Below are 20,768 nucleotides of genomic sequence, written 5' to 3' on the forward strand. Positions count from 1 at the left end.
CTTGGACTCAAGTCACTTCTAACGGAGGCTGGCCTCCTCCCCATCCTCCCCACCACCTCCAGGTGGGGCTGGGCCCCATCGGTTGCCCCCACCCCATTCCGTTCTCTCCCTGAGCTACGTGGTATTCCGGGAGTGAGGTGAGGGCAGGGCCTCTGGGAGTCTGTCTTGCTCTAACCTGATGTCCACGCTCAGCTGTGTACGGTGGGTGGGGGATTGGCCAATTCCAGGTGCAAAAGACTGAGAAAAAGGCAAGCCACCTGCACTTTTGGGTACTCTGGGCCAAACTGATTCCTATTAGTCAGCAATGGCTGAGATGCCTATATTCCAAGAGCAATTAAATCAGCAGCAAGAAAACAAGATCCTCACTAACCCAAATGTCACCCTGTCATCTAGGTCATGTCACCTTGACCATGGTGGGGGGGGGGCAGAGTGGGGAAATGGGACATTGTTCTGTGCATAGATACACTAGGTTTTGTGCTTTATTTAAAGTCTGGTTGGGTACAGAAACACACACACACACAGTTAGGTTAAAATATCCAAAGAAAATTTACTGCAACTTTCGTACAATTGAATTTGTGCTACAAGACACGTTGCATAGGAAACTATTTAAAGCCCCTGAGGAAAAAAATCTCCGCATTTAAGGTGCGACTGGTTTTGTTTCTTCTTTGGGGAAAAGTGAGAGAGGCTCTCTGGGAAGACTGAAGGCGGAGAGTGGCGCGCAGAATGTGAGATGATTTCGTGGGATGATGGGGAGGGGAATCGTGGGGTGTCTCGTTCTTTGCAGCATAAAATCTGTAGTGTTTTTTGTTGTTGTTTTCTAGCTGTGGGTCTTCCGAATCGGAATCAATAGCTATAGAAAAATGTTTTAGCCCAATAAGGGATTTACATGGATTATACTAAGTAATTAACGCGCTTCCAGCAAGCAGATTTAGAGAATGAGATTCTGGAATTCCAGATGGTGCATCGCTCATGTAAGCACGGCGCGTGGCCCAGCACCTTCCTGGGCATCGACTCTATTGATCCTCCAGATGTTTCTTCATGCCCATCCCTCACTTTCTTCTGAGATGATGCAACCACGCGACTGCAGAATTCAGCCCAGCAAGGCGATCTCCAGCCATCAAGTCATCAAGGCAACCGTCAGCCAAGTGTCAGATTTTGTCAGAACATTTTCAGACAATGGTCATCCTGCTCAGATAATCTTCATGCTGCTTTTTGTCTTTAAAGATTTCCCTATGCTCTTTATTTCCAAGGAGAGGAGAGACGGACAGACTGGGAGGGGAGAAGGGCTCCATTTCAGGTGAAGTGGAGTTTGGCAAACGCCAGCAGGCGTCTCTGGACACCAGCATAGGGTGTGCTTGTGGTGATGTGTCCTCTGTGCCCAGAAGAGAGGCTGTAAGCTCTGCAGCGAGCATTCCCTGCCCCCGGGAGAAGCTGGGCGCGGCCTCTCAGAGCTGCAGGGACCACTTGGCTCCGGGTGGCGAAGGGCACAGAGGCAGGGGCTCAGAAAGGCTTCACCTGTGTCGTGGCTGATCTTCCTGCAACACGAGGCCAGGGTCGGAAGGTAATAAAAACAGGAGGGAAGCGTAGGACCAGGACAGCCTCGGAAAGAATGGGCAGGCACCGACTGGACTCGTTTACTGAGACACCACGTTTCCTATTTGATTTCTTTTTCACACACAGCCAAAAGGGTCCAGCGCCTGACAAGGGCCTTCCCGTGTTCAGTGGTGAAATGCAAAGTGTGTCCGACAACCAGAAACGCTCCCACAACCCTTAAATACATATATACATCTGTCACATAATTTAAAAAGGTCTTTATAGAACATAAAAACCTCAACAGTATCTGACCCTAAGAAGTGTTTTTTTCTTTTAATTTAGGGTCCAGTAAAAAATTAGATAACTACCTTTCTGGTACGCCCTACCCCCATACTTCAAAAAAAAACCAAAAACTGATTTTAAATTTAAATTTATACTTAACAAATAGAAAGCTATTTGATTGGCAACTACCTGCAGTAGAAATTCCCTTCGGGCCTCCCCCACGATGGAGAAGGCAGGTGGAACATCATACGTGTGCTTGGTCCTGGGTGAGGGTCCAGCTGGGAGGGCCCCTGGGTCTGTCTGAGCAGCTGACCCTCCCTCCCTCCCCAGTGCCACGTGCCCGCCCGGGCATCTGGGGCAGACAGAGGGTCTGCGCCCCAGAGCAGCAGGAGGTGGGGGACCTGTTCAAATCACGAAGTCATCATGGTCCACGGGACTGAAGGCAGAGGCTCGCAGGATGTCCAGGGAGTTTACCAGGATCAGGGTCCCCGTGAGGTGCTTCCAGCGTTTGGTGATGGGGTTCTTCATCTTGTCCAGGCCGATGTGCAGTTCCTGGATGACATCCCGGTAGCTGTCCCCTATCTGGTGGCTCCAGGTGAGGAGAAAGTCGTAGGCGGGCTTCCACATGGCCTGGATGGTGCAGTCGTCCAAAACCAAAAGAGAGAGCAAAGATTAGGGGACGGTGAGAGAGCTGGTCTGAGTTACCTCTCCTAGTACCAGCATCATGATCCCCAAAGCAGAGTCGACCCCATCCTGGGCTAGCACATTTCAGAGGGAAAAAGGCACTTTGCGTGAGAGCAGGTGGGCAGTGCTGAGAGTCAATTACCAGGTAGGTTGATAAGAAGTCCAGGGTCCCCGAGAAAGACAGAGGGGTCTGGGGCTCTCAAGGAGAAAAGGACAAGCTTTTTTTCCCTACTTTGCTTTGTCTTAGTCAATAGAACAAAGTATCTTGCTCAAGTTCATATTTCTTCCTAACAAGAACCCTCTTACTAATCTTGTTATCTTAAGATGCTTATTGCTCTCATCTTAATTTGGGAGTGGGTCTGGTAAAAGTATATACGGCCTTGATAAGACTAGTGAGTGGGGGGCACTCTTCGTCCCCCTTCGGAAGTCTATGTCAGAAGATTTTTTTGTCCTGTTCATACTTTAATAAAACTCTGCTATACAAAAGCACCTGAGTGATCAAGCCTGGTCCCTGGTCCCAAAGCTAAATCTTCTTCTTCAGAGATCATGAATCCAACACCATTCACTGTAAGCTATCAGTACCACGTAGTGGCCGAGCCAACAGAAGGGGCCTCTTTCCTTCCAACCCCCATAGCACTTTCCATTTATTTAGAAACTCGCCACGTTAATAAAGGATGCCCTCACCCTGGGGACTTCCTGCTTCCTAGGTCTCAAGAGCCTTTCCATCTTTCCAGAAGCTTAAAGTGACCTCCACAAAACAAGTGAGAAAACAGACTCTCTGAGTAGGGACCCAGCCAGCCTTGGCTGAAGCCGACAGCACACCAGGAGCTGTCCACCCAACCCTGTGCGGGGCAGAGCCCCATCATCCTGCGTCTTCCAATTGGGCCGAAGGTAATTTAAGATCAGGATCAGTGAGGGACCGGCAGTTCCAAGGATGCTGTTCCAATGTCCTGCCTGACCGCAGAGCAGCCTCGCCACCACCCAGGGCCTGGCTCCCAACTAAAGATCCCGAGAAGGACGGATGTGCTCCCTCTCGTGAGCCTCCTCTGCACTGAGCACTTGCTTTCACACTTCAGCATCTGTCCTCCTAAAAAGGCTCTAATGTAGACGCCGTCACCACTGCATTTGACAGGTGGAGGGAAGGGCAGCCGGGCTCACCTCACTGTCCACCACCCCGTTCCTGTCCCGGTGGGGAGACTCGTACGCGTCCATCTGCTGCTTGGACACCTTGGCGAGCTTCTCGGCCAGCTCCCGCCAGCGCTGTGCCACCTCGACTGCTGTGGTCAGGAGCACGAAGTCTTGGATGAGTCTGACCACCAGGCCCTGGCAGTCCATCTTCAGTAAGGCCTGAGGAGGAAGGGGCGGGGATGAGGCAGGGCTGAGAGCAGGCTCTGGGCGCCCGGGAAGCCGGCCCCGCAGAGACCACGTGCTGACTCCCTGGATGCTGTGTGGCTTGAGCACCCCCTCTGCTGGAACCCATGATTACAGGATGTACTGGGTCCCCCCACCTGCACATCCTCGCCCTCCTGGAACCTCCCGGTGTGACTATAAATTACAGCAGAGTCTTTGCAGATGGAACCAGCTACCCAGTGGCCCTGGTGGACTAGGGTGCGTGCCCCTCATCCAACGACTGGTGTCCTTATGCGGCTGGCGTCCTTATGCAGAGAGAAACACACACGCAGGGACAGAGGGAAGACTGCAGGTGGGGACAGGGTGATGCAGCTGCAGCACTGGAGCCCCCAGGAGCTGGGAGAGAGGCATGGACAGACCCCTGCAGAGCCCCCAGAGAAGCCAGCCCTGCGACAGCCCCAGACGGAGGCAGGATGAACCTCAACTGCTTGGAGCCTCCCGGCCTGCGGTTCTTCCACTCGGCAGCCCCAGGACACTGATGGGCGGGGTGGGTGAGATGATGGCTGTCCATGTGTTCCCGCCGCCACTGGGGAAACTGGAGGAGTGATGCGCTTGACCCAGATGGTCAGTGCAGGACGGTCTGGGCGCAGAGCAGGACAAGCTGACGTCAGCAGGTGGGGAGCCCTGACTCACAGAAGAGACGCCAGAGGGGGCTCAGATTGGGACCTAGAGTGCAGAGCGAGATCCGGGACCTTGGGTTTTGGAGACACACAAAAGGCTGGGATACAGGGAGGCTGAGAGAGGCCAAACCATCAAGAGTCTCCAGAGTCGATGGGACCCCACCCTTGTCAAAACCGTGACAGATTTCCAATGTGTCTCTGCACAGGGCTCACTAACTGTGGAGGGACGGGGGGTCAGGAGGAGAGAAGTGCTGTCAGCTGGGAAGGAGGCAACGGGCAGATTCCCAGGCCACGTCCCCTTGTGACCCGAACAGCATGTGGCCCCTCCTTGGATGTCATCCCCCATCCAGGTGAGGGGCTGGTCCTTTGGGCAGGCTTTCAACACAGGGCTTGCTGCCCCGGAGTTCTGTGCAGCCAGGCTGGAGGCGGGGGTCACAGTAACATTTCTGGCTTAAAGAAATAAATCCACATCAGTATTGCAAAACCACAGGTCTGCTGTCTCCACACGTCACCCCAAGCCACACGGATGTCTGCTGGGTGTCAGGCTGTGGGTCCCATGGAGTCGGCACAGAGTGGGTGACTGTGGGTGGCCAGGATGGAGCCTCAGCAGGAGGAAAAGACTCGGTGAGGACCAGACCCACCTAAGCCACAGAGCCAAGGCTCACCCCAACCTCATTCACCCAGAAGATCCCTGGATTACAGCCTAATAGCTGCAGAAGGGAGCCTCCGGGCCCCCAGAGATGGGGTCTGAGATGCCCTGGGGCCCTCGGACATCAAGGATGCGACTGAAGAGACACTGAGACCAGGCCCCGCCTCCTTTCTGTTCCTGTACACTCTGTCCAAGCACCTGAGGCTGTCACTTCAAGGCTCTGTAGAAAAAGTGCTAAAAACATCAAGACACCTACCAGCCAGCCCCTCCCCAGCTGAGCCAAACATGCTGTTCGCTTCAAAACATTTTGTGAAGCTGTGGGCAGCCTGGCATCTGAGCAAGGTCAGTCTGCTGGGCTGCTACTTGAAAGAACGCAGCTATTTTAGACTAAGCGTTCTCACTGAAGCTTTACATTTATTTGGGGGAACTTAACAAAATGAAGGGACAGTGACTTTGGGCAGGAGGGCTCGCAGAATGCATGGGCACCTCAATCTTTACCTTTAAAACATAAGCTCATTCTGAGGCCATCCAGGGTCCAAGGGCTTAGCAACTGGCTTTAAGGTGGGAAACCAGAAGAGAGGACCATGTGGTCCTTTTCTGATTTTTGTCTTTATAAATAAACCGCTATCATTGAGTCCTTCCGGTGAGCCAGGCACGGGGCTCATCTCCTCCCCAGAAGCCCCATGGAGAGAAGAAAAGCTCACCCCAGTTTGCAGATAAAATTGAGAGGTCAGGGTCCAGTGTTGGAGCTGGTCTGGCCTCCAGGCAGCCTGTCCCCGGCTCCCACTCACTGTGTGGGCTGCATGGTGTCTGATTTATAGACCCTGTGGACACTGGGTGACTTGTCCAGGGTCTCATAGCTCGAGGGGACAGGAGTGCTGCATGGTCTGTTTTATAGACCCTGTAGATGCTGGGTGGCCTGTCCAGGGCCCCACAGCTCGAGGGGGCTGAGGGGAGGCAGGTAAAATTTCCCGGCACTCAGGCCAATGGCCCTGCCAGCTCTGTGGGCACCACGTGACTTCAGGACCCGTGCATGAGGCTTCAGAGCGATGATTCAGACATTTCAGAAACTGGTCTCTTTGAATTTAGATATCTTCAAGTAACATTGTTTGAAAAACATTAAATGTTTACTAGATTTGTACTGCAGAACATGTTCACGGTATGGGGGGTGGGGATGTGTGATATATTGGTAGAATTCAGGATTTAAATTCTTTTGCTTGAATAATAACAATAATAAAGAAAACAAGGTCCTACTGTACAGCTCAGGGAACTATAGTCAATATTCTGTGATAAACCATAATAAATACGAAAAAGAATGTCTCTCTCTATATGTATAACTGAATCACTTTGCTGTGCAGCAGAAATTAACACAACACTGTAAATCAACTATATTTGAATAGTAAAAAAAATTAAAAGAAAACTTTTGGGGTGGTGTGGTTTGAGCCCAGAGGCACAGGGGAGGCAGGGCCCCTGCTAGCCACGCCTACTGTTCTGAGATGGACCCAGCCAATCCCCAGTGACAACGTCCCTCCCAGGCTTCCTCATAGCGTCCCAGCAGCACGTGTGTGCTCAGCTGCCTGTTTTCCAAGTAACAGAACACTTCAGAGTCACCTGCTTCTGATTCGGGGATCCCTGGTGGGGGTGTTCAAAGCTGCTCTCTCCTCAGGGTACAGGGAACAGGGACAAAGGTCCTGAGGAACCCTCTCTCTGGCCCCTGAGCGGCTTCAGCTGGGACCAGATGCTGCCCACACCATCGCCAAGGGGTAGTTCATACATTTTTTTTTTCTGAAGGATGCATTTTGGGTGCCCACCAAATCTCAGAAATTACATTTTTTCAGCTGCAGGGGTCTGGTTCTGGAACGTTTTCCCTGTGGCACCTCTTTAGTTTCTGCACACACAAGTTAACACAGGTAATCACAGGGAACAGAACACACCCAAGGAAGCAAAGCACAAAACTGGCCCCAGCTCGACTCTCAGCAGCTGCAGTGACCGTGCCTTAGGTCAGGGTGGCCAAGCCTGCTCTGTAGGGCGAGACAGGATCTGTTTCTGGCTCTGCAGGCAGGGAGGGGGTCTCTGCCTTGGCTACGTGACTGCGGTGGGGCGAGAGAGCGCAGACAGCACTTGAACAGGTGGGCTCGGCTGTGTTCCAGCAAAACTTCCCTTACAGAAGCAGCTGGCCCTCCGGCCAGGGTGCCCATCCCCGTTTGAAAAGACATTCTTATGAGAATACAACAAGCATCATTCCGCCCTATGCTCATTCCAAGCTTCCACTGTGGAGGTTCAAACACCAGAAGGGCAGTCACCATGGCAACCCTGCTCCTCCCTGTATCAGTGCCCTCGGGGCTTCGGGACCACCTGGCAGGAAAGAGCCCAGAAACCTCCCTAAGTGTACAGCTGGTAGGTAGCAGCATCCTCTTCCGGGGGAGAAGGTAGTTTTGCTCCCATTTCAGAGAATTCCTTCATCCCAACCTCTCCAGCCCCAACTCTCCCTGATCTCAACACTCCCCTTATTTCCATTCGCTTCTCCAGGTTCTCGGTGTTGATTTCACCTACGACCTTACTCCTAGAACCACCACCTGCCTAGACTTGTATTCTACAGCAACTTTCTCTTTTTTCAGAGAAACTCCCCCTGAGAGCCCACAGCATCCTTCCCTCCCGCCCCTGGACTCCCAACGCCACCACCCATGACTCCTGGCCACCCACCCCGACGGCTTCGCTCCTGGCGGCCCCAGGACCAGTTCTCATTGCTGGCTTAGGCCCCTTCAGGAGAGGTCGCCCTGTCCACAGCCCGGTTCCTCCTGCAGTTCCAGCCAACTCTCCGTCCTTCCCTCCCAGCCCGGAGGGCAGACTCCTTGCCGCTCCCTCAGGGTGTAACCCCCAGAGTCAAGAATAGCCTTACGTCGAAAGAGTGTTGCTAAATGAAAACATTTCCAGTTCTTACAGAGCTAGGTTCCTGAGGGGTCTGTCTGCCACCCTTCACACACATGGGCGTGCGCACACACCCACCCACCCACCCACACACACACACACACACACACACACACACACACACACAGATGGCCATCACCCAAATCTTCACTGTCCTCAAGTAGGAGCCAAGCCCTCCCCTCCACTCACTGTAGTCCCCAAGTCCTGGAACAAATACACAGCAATGTTTCCCACCTGGATTTTCAACCGCACTCGGAAAACTCTTCCCCAGACCCACAAAGTGTGTCAAAAGCAGCATCCATGCCTTAAAAACAGAAGAACACACTCTGTCATTTCTCAGCCTCACGTGTGCTGCGTGTTCAGTCGCTCAGACGCGTCCAACTCTTCCGCGAGCCCCTGGACTGTAGCCCGCCAGGCTCCTCTGCCCATGGGATTTCCCAGGCAAGAATACTGCAGTGTGTTGCCATTTCCTTCTCCAGGGCATCTTCCCGACCCAGGGATCGAGTTCGCATCTCCCGCATTGGCAGGCGGGTTCTTTACCTCTGAGCCACCTGTGGAAGCCCTCTCACTCTCATAAAACAAGACTAAATCCCAGACATGGGAACCCAAGGCTCAAAGAGGCGAGGAGGGTGCACACCCCCCAGCAGGGGCCACTCAGTCCGGTCACTGCAGAGACAGAGATGGACACTGGTGGGCTTTTAAATCATCCCCCGTCACTCTCGGGCCTTGCTCGCCTCAATGTGACCCCGCTGCCACGGCCAACGCTGGCTCCTCCTCCTCTGGAGGGCGCCTGCAGCTGGCAGAATGCTGTCATGAAACGGAGGGGACGAGCCTGCGGAGTCGCAGGGCCGGGACCTGCCTCGGAGCAGCGTTGGCAACAGTGAGACCAGGCGCCACGGCTTTCCTGGAGACGGAGGACCAGAGCATCTGCCCAGCTGGGGGCGGCAGCTCCGCACAGACCCAGAGCCGCCTGCTCACATGCTCCGGGGAGAGAAGCTGACCACAGACAGTGCAGGGCAAACCCAGGGAACGGAGGAAGATCCATGGTGTCTACACTGCAGACCGCTAACACAGGCTGCTCTGGAAGACGGGCCCGGAGTGGGGGCCTTCTGCTGCTGTTTCTCAGGACTGGCAAATAACCATGCAAAAAGAGCATCTGCCATCTTCACAAACAGAAATTCTAATGAGGACTATCTTCGTTTTGGAAAAAAAAACAAAACTGGGATGAGCCACAGCAGCGGGCCAGACCCAGGACCCCGGGGGGCTCTGAAGGTCAGCATGGCTGTGCACGTGGCCTGGGGACCACCCCTCTGGGCCACAGCACAGACCCGGAGCCATCCGACCCCCACCCAGCACGGCAGGACGGAGAGAAAGCCCAGGGCCTCCTCGCAGGCTGCCCGCCCTCTTGCCAAGGTGGGCCAGGCCAAGGGTGGGGCGGGGGTGGAGGGCACTGCCTGTCAGCCATGTGGCTCGGAGGCTGGGAGGTGACAAGGTACAACAACACAGCTGGGTGGGTCCCCAAGGAGAAGGACACACCTGGGTCCCCTTCCTGTCCCCTAAAACACTTACCCCATCCCCCGGCCCAACCCTCAAGGAATAAAGCATGAGCGTCATCCAGCCTGGGCCACCCCCACCATCAGCACGCGGTCATCTCACCTTAGCCCAGCCTCTGGCGCTACCCCACCCCCTGTCCCCTGCACCCCTAGCCCTTGCCCATGTTACGCCTTTAACCCAACAGCCCCTCTCTGCTGGGTGGGCTGCAGCCCACCTCCCATGTCAGCCCCTCTCTGCTGGGTGGGCCACAGCCCATCCCCTGTGTCAGCCCCTCTCTGCTGGGTGGGCTGCAGCCCACCTCCCATGTCAGCCCCCCTCTGCTGGGTGGGCCACGGCCCATCCCCCGTGTCAGCCCGCCCCCCACACTTGCCTTTCCCTGGCCCACTCACGTCAAGGGGATCTTTTCTTCGGGGCCATCACTGATCGGTTCTGCACGCCTGTGGGTGTTCACTCTGCGTCTCCCTCAAGGAAAGGCGCAACACCCTACCCCCAAATAAGGGCACAGCAGACACCCGAGACATGTTTCATGCACATGGAGTACAAACACCCGCCCTGGCTGGACGGGGCGGCTCTTCCGAGCTCTGTTAGAAGCCGCAGCCATATGCCCGCCACTAGCCCCCCCTGGCTTGTTTCTGACAACAGACCTTGACTTCAGAAGCTCTTCAAATATGTGGTGCCTCTTCCAGCACCTTCCCAACCACAAGTCCCGCCAGCCAAGCAATCCTCAGGGGGTTCGTTCAAAGCTCTCTCATGCCTGGGGGTGCTCCGCGAGCTCTGTCCATCCTGGCTACTCTCCTTGCCTCCCCCCACGTCCATGATAGTCGGGGTGGCGGTAGCGTCACCCCTGTTGGACGGCCATCTTTTGTCACAGACAGGTAGGGCCTCTACTGCAGAGCTGGGCAGACCGGGGACAGAGGGGTGCTCTCCACGGTGGTTACACCGTGCGGGTGAGACAGGGCCGCAGAGAAACAGCTGGAGGTCACAGTTACATAAGGTGCTGCTGGACCAGCTCTGATATTGAACAGATGCACTAAAACGGTGAAAGAGGGAACGGAACCAGAGAACAGAAACACACCCGGCCTCAGGAGACTGCGTCCAGGTCAGATTCTCAGCCTGCATCACGCGTTCACTCACGCATCAGGTATCTGGGTGTTACCTGTGCGCCAGCATCCTTTCCCTCGTGGAGTTCATACCCAATTAGCCTCATGATAAGGACCGTGAACACGAGTAAACAAGAGCATTTCGGATTTGAGAGCGCCATGAGGACAAAGCTACACACAGGGAGTAACACAGGGAGCCTGGCGCAGTGACCCAGAGGCGCCAGGTCCCTTCATCGGGGGCGGCAGGCAAGGTCTGACAAGGACATCTGAGCCGGATCTGAAGGACATAAAACGCAACCACGTGAAGCTGGAGTGGAGAGAATTCCAGGCAGAGGGAACAGCACGTGCAGAGGCCCGGGGCAGGGGCGGCCAGGTGCGTCCAAGACACGGAGAAACGGCCACTGGTGTAGCTGGTGTGCAGCGGCAGGTACGACCCCCAGCGGCGGGCCAGGCGGGGCCGGGTCTTACAGGGCCTGTGGGCCAGAGGAAGGGGCTGGACCTTGTTCTCAGGGCAGCGGGAGGCTGGGCAACTCAGTCCTCGGTTCCTTTTTCTTCTCCTCTGCCTGCAAATGTACTGTCCGAAAACCTTCACCACTTTTAATTCATTCAATCATTGCTTCCAAACCAAGGAGTTATAACTGAACAGAAAACTACCTTCAAAACGAGAGGGGTGGGGAAGACGTGGTCTGCCTGTGACAGGGCTGGAGAGAGGGGGGTGGGTTAAATCAGCCACTGAGGCCACAGGAAGCCTGACTGCCCAGTGATTTGTTAAGTCCCTGGAAATAAAACACCTGGTTTCCAGCGACTCCCCAGACACGCTGGGATAAATCAGCCTGTGGTTTCTAGAAGTTTGGCCAACCATTCAAACCTGCCAGCCCACAAGATGAGGCGATAGGAGAGGAGCTGGGGAGGGCAGGAGCAGGGAAACACTGCTAAACCAGTCCCACTGTGGCACCGCAAATCCAACCTCGTCCCAGGGCCACGCTCCTGCCAAGGTCGGGTTTCATTTCCTCCTTGCCCGGGAGTCCTGGTGGGTGCGGGGCTGGCAGGGGATGGGGGGAGGTCCGAGTCGCACATGGAACCCCGCTCCCCTCCCGACTAACCCAAGGAAGCGTCCCGAAAAACCCGCTCTCAGAAAAAGCTCCCCAAGTTGAACAAAAAGATGAAAAGAAACAAGTTGGAAACGGAAGCTGAGCGCCACCTCCTCAGGCCGCCCAGGTTCACTCATCCTGCCCCATTCAAGGGACGATTTCTAGCTGTGAGGCAGGACCGATTAAATACCCTTCATGGTCCATGAACGCACATCATTCCACCATCCAGGAGGATCCCTGCTGGTGTCTCCCTCCTGCCCCCCTGCATGAGGCCCATCCACGAGGGCACCGCGCAACTCAGGCTGGACACAAACTGCGAGAATTGATCTCACGGGTGGGCTGGCGGGATGAGCCCTGAAGGGGGTCCCTGGCTCCTTGCTGTGTGGGAGCCCCATCCAGGGCCTGGGCAGGTTCCTCTGTTGCCCATCCCCCCGACTGAAGCTACCATCAGTGATGGATGCCTTCGGTGACCTCCTGGTTGCCACCTCCAGGTCCGGTTTCCTTCCTGTGGGCAAAGTCAGGCTCTTATCCCGTTCCGTGTGTCTGACACTTTGTATTATTGTGGGGCCACGGTCACGGGGTCTTTCTTGATGCCTTGCTTCCTGTGAGGCTGCCGGTCATGCTCCCTGCAGCAGGGGCCATGCCCCCGTGGACCGTATCCCTTTTGTACCCCCCAGCCCCAGGCGGCAGCACGGGACGTGAATGCAACACCTCCATCCACGCACACACCCTCACACCCACACAAACACACCGGGCCCATCCATTCCAATAGGCGCTCACTCAGAATGGCAGGTGCTGGGGGAAGGAGGGGAGTTGAGGCGACAGAAATGCAGGGGCGCTGGGAGTCATACCTTACAGGGCATAGGAGGTGAAAAGGGCTGTGTGGAATGGGTGGAACGAGGAAAAAAATAGGTTATGACCGAGTCACCGGCTTCCCACGGGAACAAAAACTAGTGGCATGTTCGTACTGGGGGACAGGGAAGGGAACTGAGTCGGCTTCTGTTACAGAAAGAATCAACAGAATGTCTGCTGGCATGAATTCAACCAGGGATGCCCAGAAGGCATCAAGCTTCTCCCAGGTAACTGCACCGTCAGTTAGAGTGACCAGCGCAGAGCCCAGGCCCGTGAGAAGCTGTGAATGGGTAAGGCAGGCGCTTTCCAGTTGGTTTATAAGCTCTAACCAGCAGGGGGCGCTCTAACCACCCCCTCTCTACTTAGGATTCCAGTTACCAGTTGTGCTGGCAAAAACAGAGGCTGTCCTCACTCGAGTTTTCCGAAGGAAATTACCCTGAATGTTCACTGGAAGGACTGATGCTGAAGCCCCAAGAATACTTTGGCCACCTGATGAGCCGACTCATTGGAAAAGACCCTGATGCTAGGAAAGATTAAGGGCAAGAGGAGAAAGAGATGACAGGGGATGAGATGGTTGGATGGCACTGCCCACTCGATGGACATGAGTTTGAGCAAGCTCCGGGAGACAGTGAAGGACGAGGCAGCCTGGGGTGCTGCAGTCCATGGGGGTGGCAAAGAGTTGGACGTGACAACAACTGAACAACAACAATAACAACCACAACGTCACCCCAAATCAAACAGAAGCAAAACGGAGGAAGAGGAAATGATACTGAGGAGGGTAGAACCTTCAAGTAAGAACCAGAGAGAAAAATTCACATTGTGATCAAGCTAGACTTTGGGGCAGTGGTTCACCAAACTTTCATGTCACAGGTCCCCCTGGAGATCTGAGGAAAGGATGGATTTCCTCCCAGGAGATCTAAACAGGAGCGGGTGGACACAGGGCCCCCTGGTGCCCCAACCCCCACATCCGGCAGGGGGAGATGCATTCTGACCTCTGAGGAGCTCACAAATTCAGCGGGAGGAGACCTGAACGACCCTCACGCCCCGGTGGCGCTGAGCCGTTTGGGGCTCCCCTCCCCGAGGCCCACGTAAATGCCAGTCCCCAGGTGTATGTGAGTGTCCGGGAGCAGAGAGGGGCCCCAGACCCCGGGCCCACCGACTGAGGAAACCACTTCTGTGCCCGCGTGTGCCAGGGCTTTAAGGCCAGACTGGGCCCCCAGCCTCCGCGAAGCCGTGCCCCGCCGGCCACTCACCATCATGAGCTCCTTCTGGAAGGACTTCCGGTCTTTGTTGTCCGTGTTGTTGCAGTCTTCCTTCAGCTTCTCCAGGACGGACGCTACCCGCTCGGGCTCGCTGTCCAGCTCGGCCCGGCAGAAGAAGGTGAGCGGCAGGTCCCCGTAGCCCAGGGCGTCAGCGAAGGAGCGCCAGCTGCTGACATTCTCCATGAGCAGCGTGCGGACGGAGGCGTAGATGTAGGTGAGGAACTTGCAGGGCCGCAGGATCTGCTCCAGCAGCACGGACGTGCTCAGCTCGGGCCCCGCCAGCAGGCTGGGCCGCGCCTTGCCCACCACCAGCACGTTCTTGGCGTGCACCAGGCCCACCCTGCCCTGGTGGTAGCCGATGTACCACTCCTTCGTCCAAAGCTGCCCCTTGAGCCGGATCTTCTCCTCGCTGAGCAGGGCGATGGCGTCGCCCTTCTTGTACTCCAGCAGGTAGTGGTTCTTGCTCTGCCGCACCACCGTCTTGAGTAGCTTGCCGAACTTGAGGCTGGACACGGGACGGTCCTGAAACGTTGGGTACTTGGTGGTGGCGGCCAGCGGGGACAGGATAATCTTCCCCACCTCGTTCTTCTTGAGGAAGCGTCTCTGCCCGGATGGCTTGATGGCGCTTTTGGGGGGCGGCTGGGGGGTCTGTACACAAAACTGGGTGAGGATGGCCTCCTGGTCATCTTTCACCTGAACCCGCAGCGTGAAGTCGGAGAGCTCGCTGGGGTTCTGGCATGTGATGGGGAAGATGAGGCGGCTAACCTTGCCCAGCTTCACCTGGAACCCTCTCACGGCCTTGGCCTGATCGCTGGCTTTGACCTCGTAGTTGGTCATGTTGGAAAACACACAGACTTGGAGATCCTGGGGCCTGGACAGAACGAACTGGTGCTTGCCCCAGAGTTGCAGGGCCACTGGGGCCGGGGTAGGGGCCTGGCGGGTGACCTCGCTGACCAGGAGGGTCTTTGGGGCACAGTCATGACCAAAAATGGTCACCACTGTCTTGAAGGATGGGTGGATGTGTTTGGGGCCGTAGAGACCCACGGTGACTTTTTTATTGATGAAGTCCCAGACCGTGGAAGGGTAGAGGATGTTCGGGCCGTGGGCGACGATGGCCAGGTACATACAGGGCTCCAGGTTGTCCAGCTGGACCTGGACTGTGTCCCCGTAGCTGTAGGCGAGAGGGATGGGGACGTAGGGCCCCTCTTTGGAGTCGCTCCTCAGGCACTGGAGGCCCACCGTGCTTTTGCTGAAAATGTCGCTCTTTACCTCGGCTGACACCTTCATCTCCAGGATGAGGTGGGTCTTCACCTCCAGGGTGCTCAGCTTCACCTCCAGCACTGGGCTGATGGAGCTGCACCGGTCGCTGTTGAGCTCCAGCGGGGGGTCCAGCAGAGCCTTCATGGAGACCTGCTGCATCTCCCCGGGAGCCACGTGGCCCTCGGGCACGTGGATGCTGATGTTGGCGTCAGGCAGCTGGACGGCGCCCCCTGAGCTGTCCAGCTTACACACGATGTTCGTCTCTACCGCCTGGGTCTGACCCCACCCAGGGCTCTGGCCCAGAAGGTCCAGGTCGTGGCAAGACCGGGCCAGCTTCCGGTGGCTCAGCCAGGCAGCCCGGAAGTCCTCGCGGCTCTGGAACTGCTCGGGGGCTGGCGATTTCAAGCCCGTGAAAAACCCTGAGGACGCGGGCGCATCGGACTTGGCCTGGAGCACGGAGAGCTCCGAGAGGCTGTAGGAACGCTTGCTTCGGAAGAAAGGGTTGTCCCGCTTGACGGGCGGCTCCGCGGGGAGGCGGCCGGCGGCCGGCAGCTCATCGAAGATGTTGCCGGTGCTGTTGGTGGTCGCCGAGCTGGACTCGGTGAAGGAGGATGTCCCCGTGTCGAAGAGGAGCAAGTCCACGGCGCTTCTGGGCATCAGCTCGTCCACGCTGGGCATCGCCGGGATGTTCCCGTTGAGAAATGGGTTCGTCTGGACTCCGCTCCAGAAAGGATTATTACTGTAGGCTTTGCTGGATTCCTTCTTGGCATCCGTCCACCCCCCGAGCAAATCGAGCTCCTTGGCGACTTCATCCGGGCTGTCTGGAAGATTGTCAATCATCCCGCTGTCGCTGAGGGTGGAGTTCCGGTAGTTTAAGGGCTGCACGTAGGAGGAGGGGATGTAGCCCATCTCCGTGGTGTTGTGCGCATACCACCACTCCCCGCCCGACGTGTCCAGGACATACAGGTGGTCGCCCTTGGAGAACTTGAGGGTGGTGAAGTTGGTTGGGCAGTAGTCCTTGATTGCAATCACCTCCTTTGCGTTTCCAAAGGGTGTGGGATTGTCCACGAGCAAGGCACTGGGAGAAGGCACTGTGCAAAATAAAGAACAGGAGGTGAGGGTGGGCTCCCAAGAAGAGGCAGAATGTTGTCCCAAGACACAAAAGAAGCCTGGGAAACCATCACCCCCGACATGGAGACAACAAGCCAGGCATAATTGACAGAAACCAACCAGTGAAATCTGGGGTCTGATTCACCTGGCTGAATCCTCCCCAAATTCCATCACATCCCAGTCACAGTCTAAGTCAGGTAGAAAGCCTCTCCACCATCCATAGAAATACAAATCAGCATGATAGAATTATCCGATGTCCTGGGTTTTACCATAAGGCAGGCTGAGTGCCGAAATATTGATACTTTCAAACTGTGGTGCTGGAGAAGACTCTTGAGTGTCCCTGGGACTGCAAGGAGATCAAACCAGTCAGTCCTAAAGGAGATCAACCCTGAATATTCTTTGAAAGGACTGATGCTGAAGCTGAAGTTACAAAAATACTTTGGCCCCCTGATGCAAAAAGATGACTCATTGGAAAAGACCATGATGCTGGGAAAGACTGAAGGCAGGAGGAGAAGGAGGTGGCAGAGGATGAGATGGTTGGACGGCATCACAGGCTCAATGGACATGAGTCTGAGCAAGCTCCGGGAGATGGTGAAGGACAGGGAAGCCTGCAGTGCTATAGTCCATGGGGTCACAAAGAGTCAGACATGACTTATTGACTGAATGACAACTGGGGTTTTAAACATCTCCTTTTAACTGGACTTTTCTTGATTCAACTAACTTACTGGGACTGCTGCTAGGTCAAAAGAGAAGTTGAAAATGATTTAGAAAAACAGTGTTAAATGACCCAATGCATGTAACCAAAGACCAGGAAAGCCCTCCAGCAGAAATCTATTTGTGTCTAAAAACCAATTCCACTCTCTCCCTTCCAAATAAAATACATAAACCGAGGGGAACGTACCCTTGATAATCAGACCCGTTTCCTGGTTCCCAAGTTGAACCCATTTTTCATCAAACTGTTTATATGAAATAAGATTTTTGAGTCGGGTCTCTTTCAGCCTCTTTTAAACAATCGTTCAGAAGAACACCATGAAATCACTTCTCTCTCATCCCCTGAAAATTAAAGGTTGAGGTTCGGTCATAATTCACGTTCTTTTGAACAACTCCTTAAGCAATCTGAAAAAATGCCAACACTTTAAACAACTGACTCAAGCTAATTTATGGCTCTTGGTGTCCAACTATGTGTTACCAATGTAGACAGCAATTGAAACAGCAGAAAAAGAAAGTCATCTAAACAAGTAGGATGTGTTTTGAAAAATAACGGATAATTAAAAACCTCCCATAGGCGACAAAGTACATATACCTAAGTAGAGGATTAGGGTTAAGAGGATGAACACATTTCTTTCTGATGGAAATAACCCCATATATTGGCCCCCTTCCCCACCCCAGCTGTGCCTTGTTTTACAGAGTTTGCTGCCTTCCTGTTACAGATAAATGAAAGCAGATTTTCTTAGTTGTCTTAAATGAACAAGCAAAGACAGGACATTTTTAGTGGAATTACACTTTCATCTTGTCTAATGTATGACTAAGTCAACAGACATACTAGTCTATCAAATCGGCAGTCCTGCCAAAAAAATTCACCTGCCCATTTCCCTTTCCTAAAGAAAATAAAAATAAATTAAATTGTATAAAGGAAATGATAATGAATTATATTGTATTTCTTCAGCAAAGTCTCAGGAAATAAGGTAGGAAGTTTCTATTTATTTACACTAACTAAATTACAGAGATATGCTTGGCAGGGTGTGTACCTGGGCCTTGGGGAGGCTGTCACCTACCACCAAGTCTGGGGTGTCAGAGAAAATCTGGCTCTGGGATCAGCAGACCTGGGCTTTTAATCTGCACCCTTAGGGCTTCCCTGTGGCTCAGCTGGTAAAAGAATCCACCTGCAATGCGGGAGACCTGGGTTCGCTCCCTGGGTTGGGAAGATCCCCTGGAGAGGGGGACGGCTACACACTCCAGTATTCTGGCCTGGAGAATTCCATGGACTGGGTAGTCCAGGAGGTCACAAAGAATTGGATTACGACTGAGCAACTTCTTTCCCTTTCACTTTAGCAGCTGTGGGATCTCTGGAGCCTGGGATTGGTCATGATGGATAAACCATCTATCCTCAGTGGGCTCTGGTAAGGATTAAATGAGATGATGCCGATGAAGTGACGGAAATAATGATGCTTAGTCCAAGCAAAGGACTCACAAAACCAATGAACTTATAGTTACTGCGGGGAAGGGACAGTTAGGGAGTTTGGGATGGACATGTACATGCTGCTATGTTTAAAATGGATAACCAACAAGGACCAACTGTATAGTACTGAGAACTCCCCTCCATGTTATGTGACAGCCTGGATGGGAGGGGAGTTCAGGGCAGAATGGATACACGTATATGTATGGCTGAGTCCCTTTGCTGTTCACCTGAAACTATCACATTGTTAATCAGCTATCCCCGATACAAAATAAAAAGTTTAAAAATTATATAAAGCAATAAACATCTCGAGCCCCCTCCTAATTTAATTTTTCTCCATAGCATTTATCATTAACCAATACAAAATGTCCCTACATATTTATTTTGGTTTTGGGGGGAGGGTTCCATTGCCCCACTAGGCTGTATTCTCTGTTAGGGTATGTCTTGCTCACAGTAGTTGCTTACAGCAGAGAAGCAACATCCATGTTACTGAAACAAGGTGTTGGCTGAAGTCAAAGTTAGTATTCCCCTGGCTTTGCCCTTCTGTAAAATCACACCGGAGAGAAATCACTTAACACAGAAAGGAGGGAGTGAATAAAAACAGCCAAGCCAAAGATAACAGCTTCGAGGCGGGGTGGGAAGAAGGGAACTGGGTCAGCTGAGGTCCAAGGATAGCATAAGATCTTCCCCGTTACTTTGTTTTCCAGTCACAGGCTCCAGGAACACAAACAATTTTTTTTGTTTCCTTGACACATCTCATGAAAGTGTCACATAAAAATTAAAACCAAATGAAAATTAAAGAAAGTTGGCCAGCTATTAAAAATCTTGTTAGACTCCCTCAAAAGTTATATCCCTATTACATTCCTCCAGAATAATTCTCTTACAGTAATATTTTTTAAAATTAAAAACCAAAGCGATTAAGCAGGATGTAGCCTGAGAAAATGTATCAGTGCAAATGAAGAATAAAAATGGTTTTACTTAATATTCCAAGCTTTCTTCTTAGGAGAGGAGTGGCTACAGGCTTCACTGAAGGATGAGGCGCCATCTGTTGGGAGACCGCGCCCCTTCTAGTCGGGACCGTGTGGAGGTGGACCGCGGGGTGAGCTCCCTTCTAGGACCTGCCTCTTTATCAGTTGAGTGCCACAGACACCTGGGGACAAGAGGCTGGGACTTCCATTAAGTCAGATGCAGGAAAATCCCTATCGAGTTCCATCTTAATGAATTCTGGAGAGTGCTGCCCAGATTCACAGGTACCTTGATTTTTAATACAAAAAAATATCCCCGAGTGTCAGGAGGTTCAACTTACTGAATAATACATTTCCTACCCTTCTGCCTTGGTTCTTATACAGGAAAAAACATTTATCAGGTGTGGAAGATATTGTGCCAGATATTTTGCCTGAAATAAGATCCCACCTTGAAGCTGGCTTTATCATCAGGATGTGCAGGGAGCTGCTGGGCTGAAATGCTGCCTGGGCCACTGGTTGCCCCCTCAGGAGTGTGGTCCAGGGGTCTCTCCCCACTCCGTCCCCCTAAGCTAACCGGCCCTGCCTCACAGTCCCAGCTGTCTCGCCTGCCTTCCTTCCCAGCTGCAGCATTCTTTTAGGATCAGCATCATCAACTTTCAACATTCTGCTCTCTTCTCTTCATTTCAACATCCCCAGCCCAAACCCCACAACTTAAGTTCCCAGTTTCCCGCTTCAACTGTGAGTAGCTGGGTTATAAGGAAAACAGTGCCTAGTACCCGACTATGAAAAATAAATGGCTCGATTATTTATAGCAATACCCAATAGGTCTGCTGCTCTTATTAATAAAGCCTCCTGCTTCCTTGGGGCTTCAATTCAGGAGATGTAACAGACGCGGGTTCAGTCCTGGGTCAGGAAGATCCTCTGGAGAAGGGCAAGGCAACACACTCCAGTATTCATGCTTGGAGAATCCCATGGACAGAGGAGCCTGGCAGGCTACAGTCCATAGGGTCACAAAGAGTCAGATACAAATGAAGCGACTTGGAGCTCACACGCATGATTCCTTGGCTAGTCTTTTCTTTAGAAGAACATTTAAAGCTATACTCAGGGCCACAAGAATATAGGACAGACAGGAAGAAGAAGAAGTTGAGGATTAACGGAAGAGAAAAGGCAGACACGTGCACATATGTTTACTACATCAGGGTAAAGTGTCATGATTTTATTTGGGAGAAGGCAGTTTAGCTCAAGAAATATTTATTTAGCGCTGACTTTGTGCCAGGGACTAACGATATAAA

The 20,768-nt window shown here is 53.4% G+C and overlaps 1 protein-coding gene across 5 annotated transcripts in view; it reads right to left on the reverse strand.

Annotated features, from left to right (window-relative positions):
• The window catches only part of SH3BP4 (SH3 domain binding protein 4), a 99,699-nt gene continuing 79,453 nt past the window's right edge, over positions 523-20,768 (reverse strand). For 4 of the 5 annotated variants that reach the window (XM_018040868.1, XM_018040876.1, XM_018040891.1 and 1 more), the window contains 3 exons: positions 13,957-16,316; positions 3,658-3,846; positions 523-2,445 (listed from right to left, as the gene is read on the reverse strand). In XM_018040868.1, coding sequence (XP_017896357.1) covers positions 2,221-2,445; positions 3,658-3,846; positions 13,957-16,316 — 2,774 coding nt within the window. In that variant the 3' untranslated portion in view covers positions 523-2,220. Of the gene's footprint in view, positions 2,446-3,657; positions 3,847-13,956; positions 16,317-17,236; positions 17,389-20,768 lie in introns of all 5 variants that reach the window. The other variant, XM_018040901.1, reaches the window with a different exon arrangement.

Source organism: Capra hircus, chromosome 3, assembly GCF_001704415.2.
Source record: "Capra hircus breed San Clemente chromosome 3, ASM170441v1, whole genome shotgun sequence".
In the NCBI taxonomy this organism is placed as follows: Eukaryota; Metazoa; Chordata; class Mammalia; order Artiodactyla; family Bovidae; genus Capra; species Capra hircus.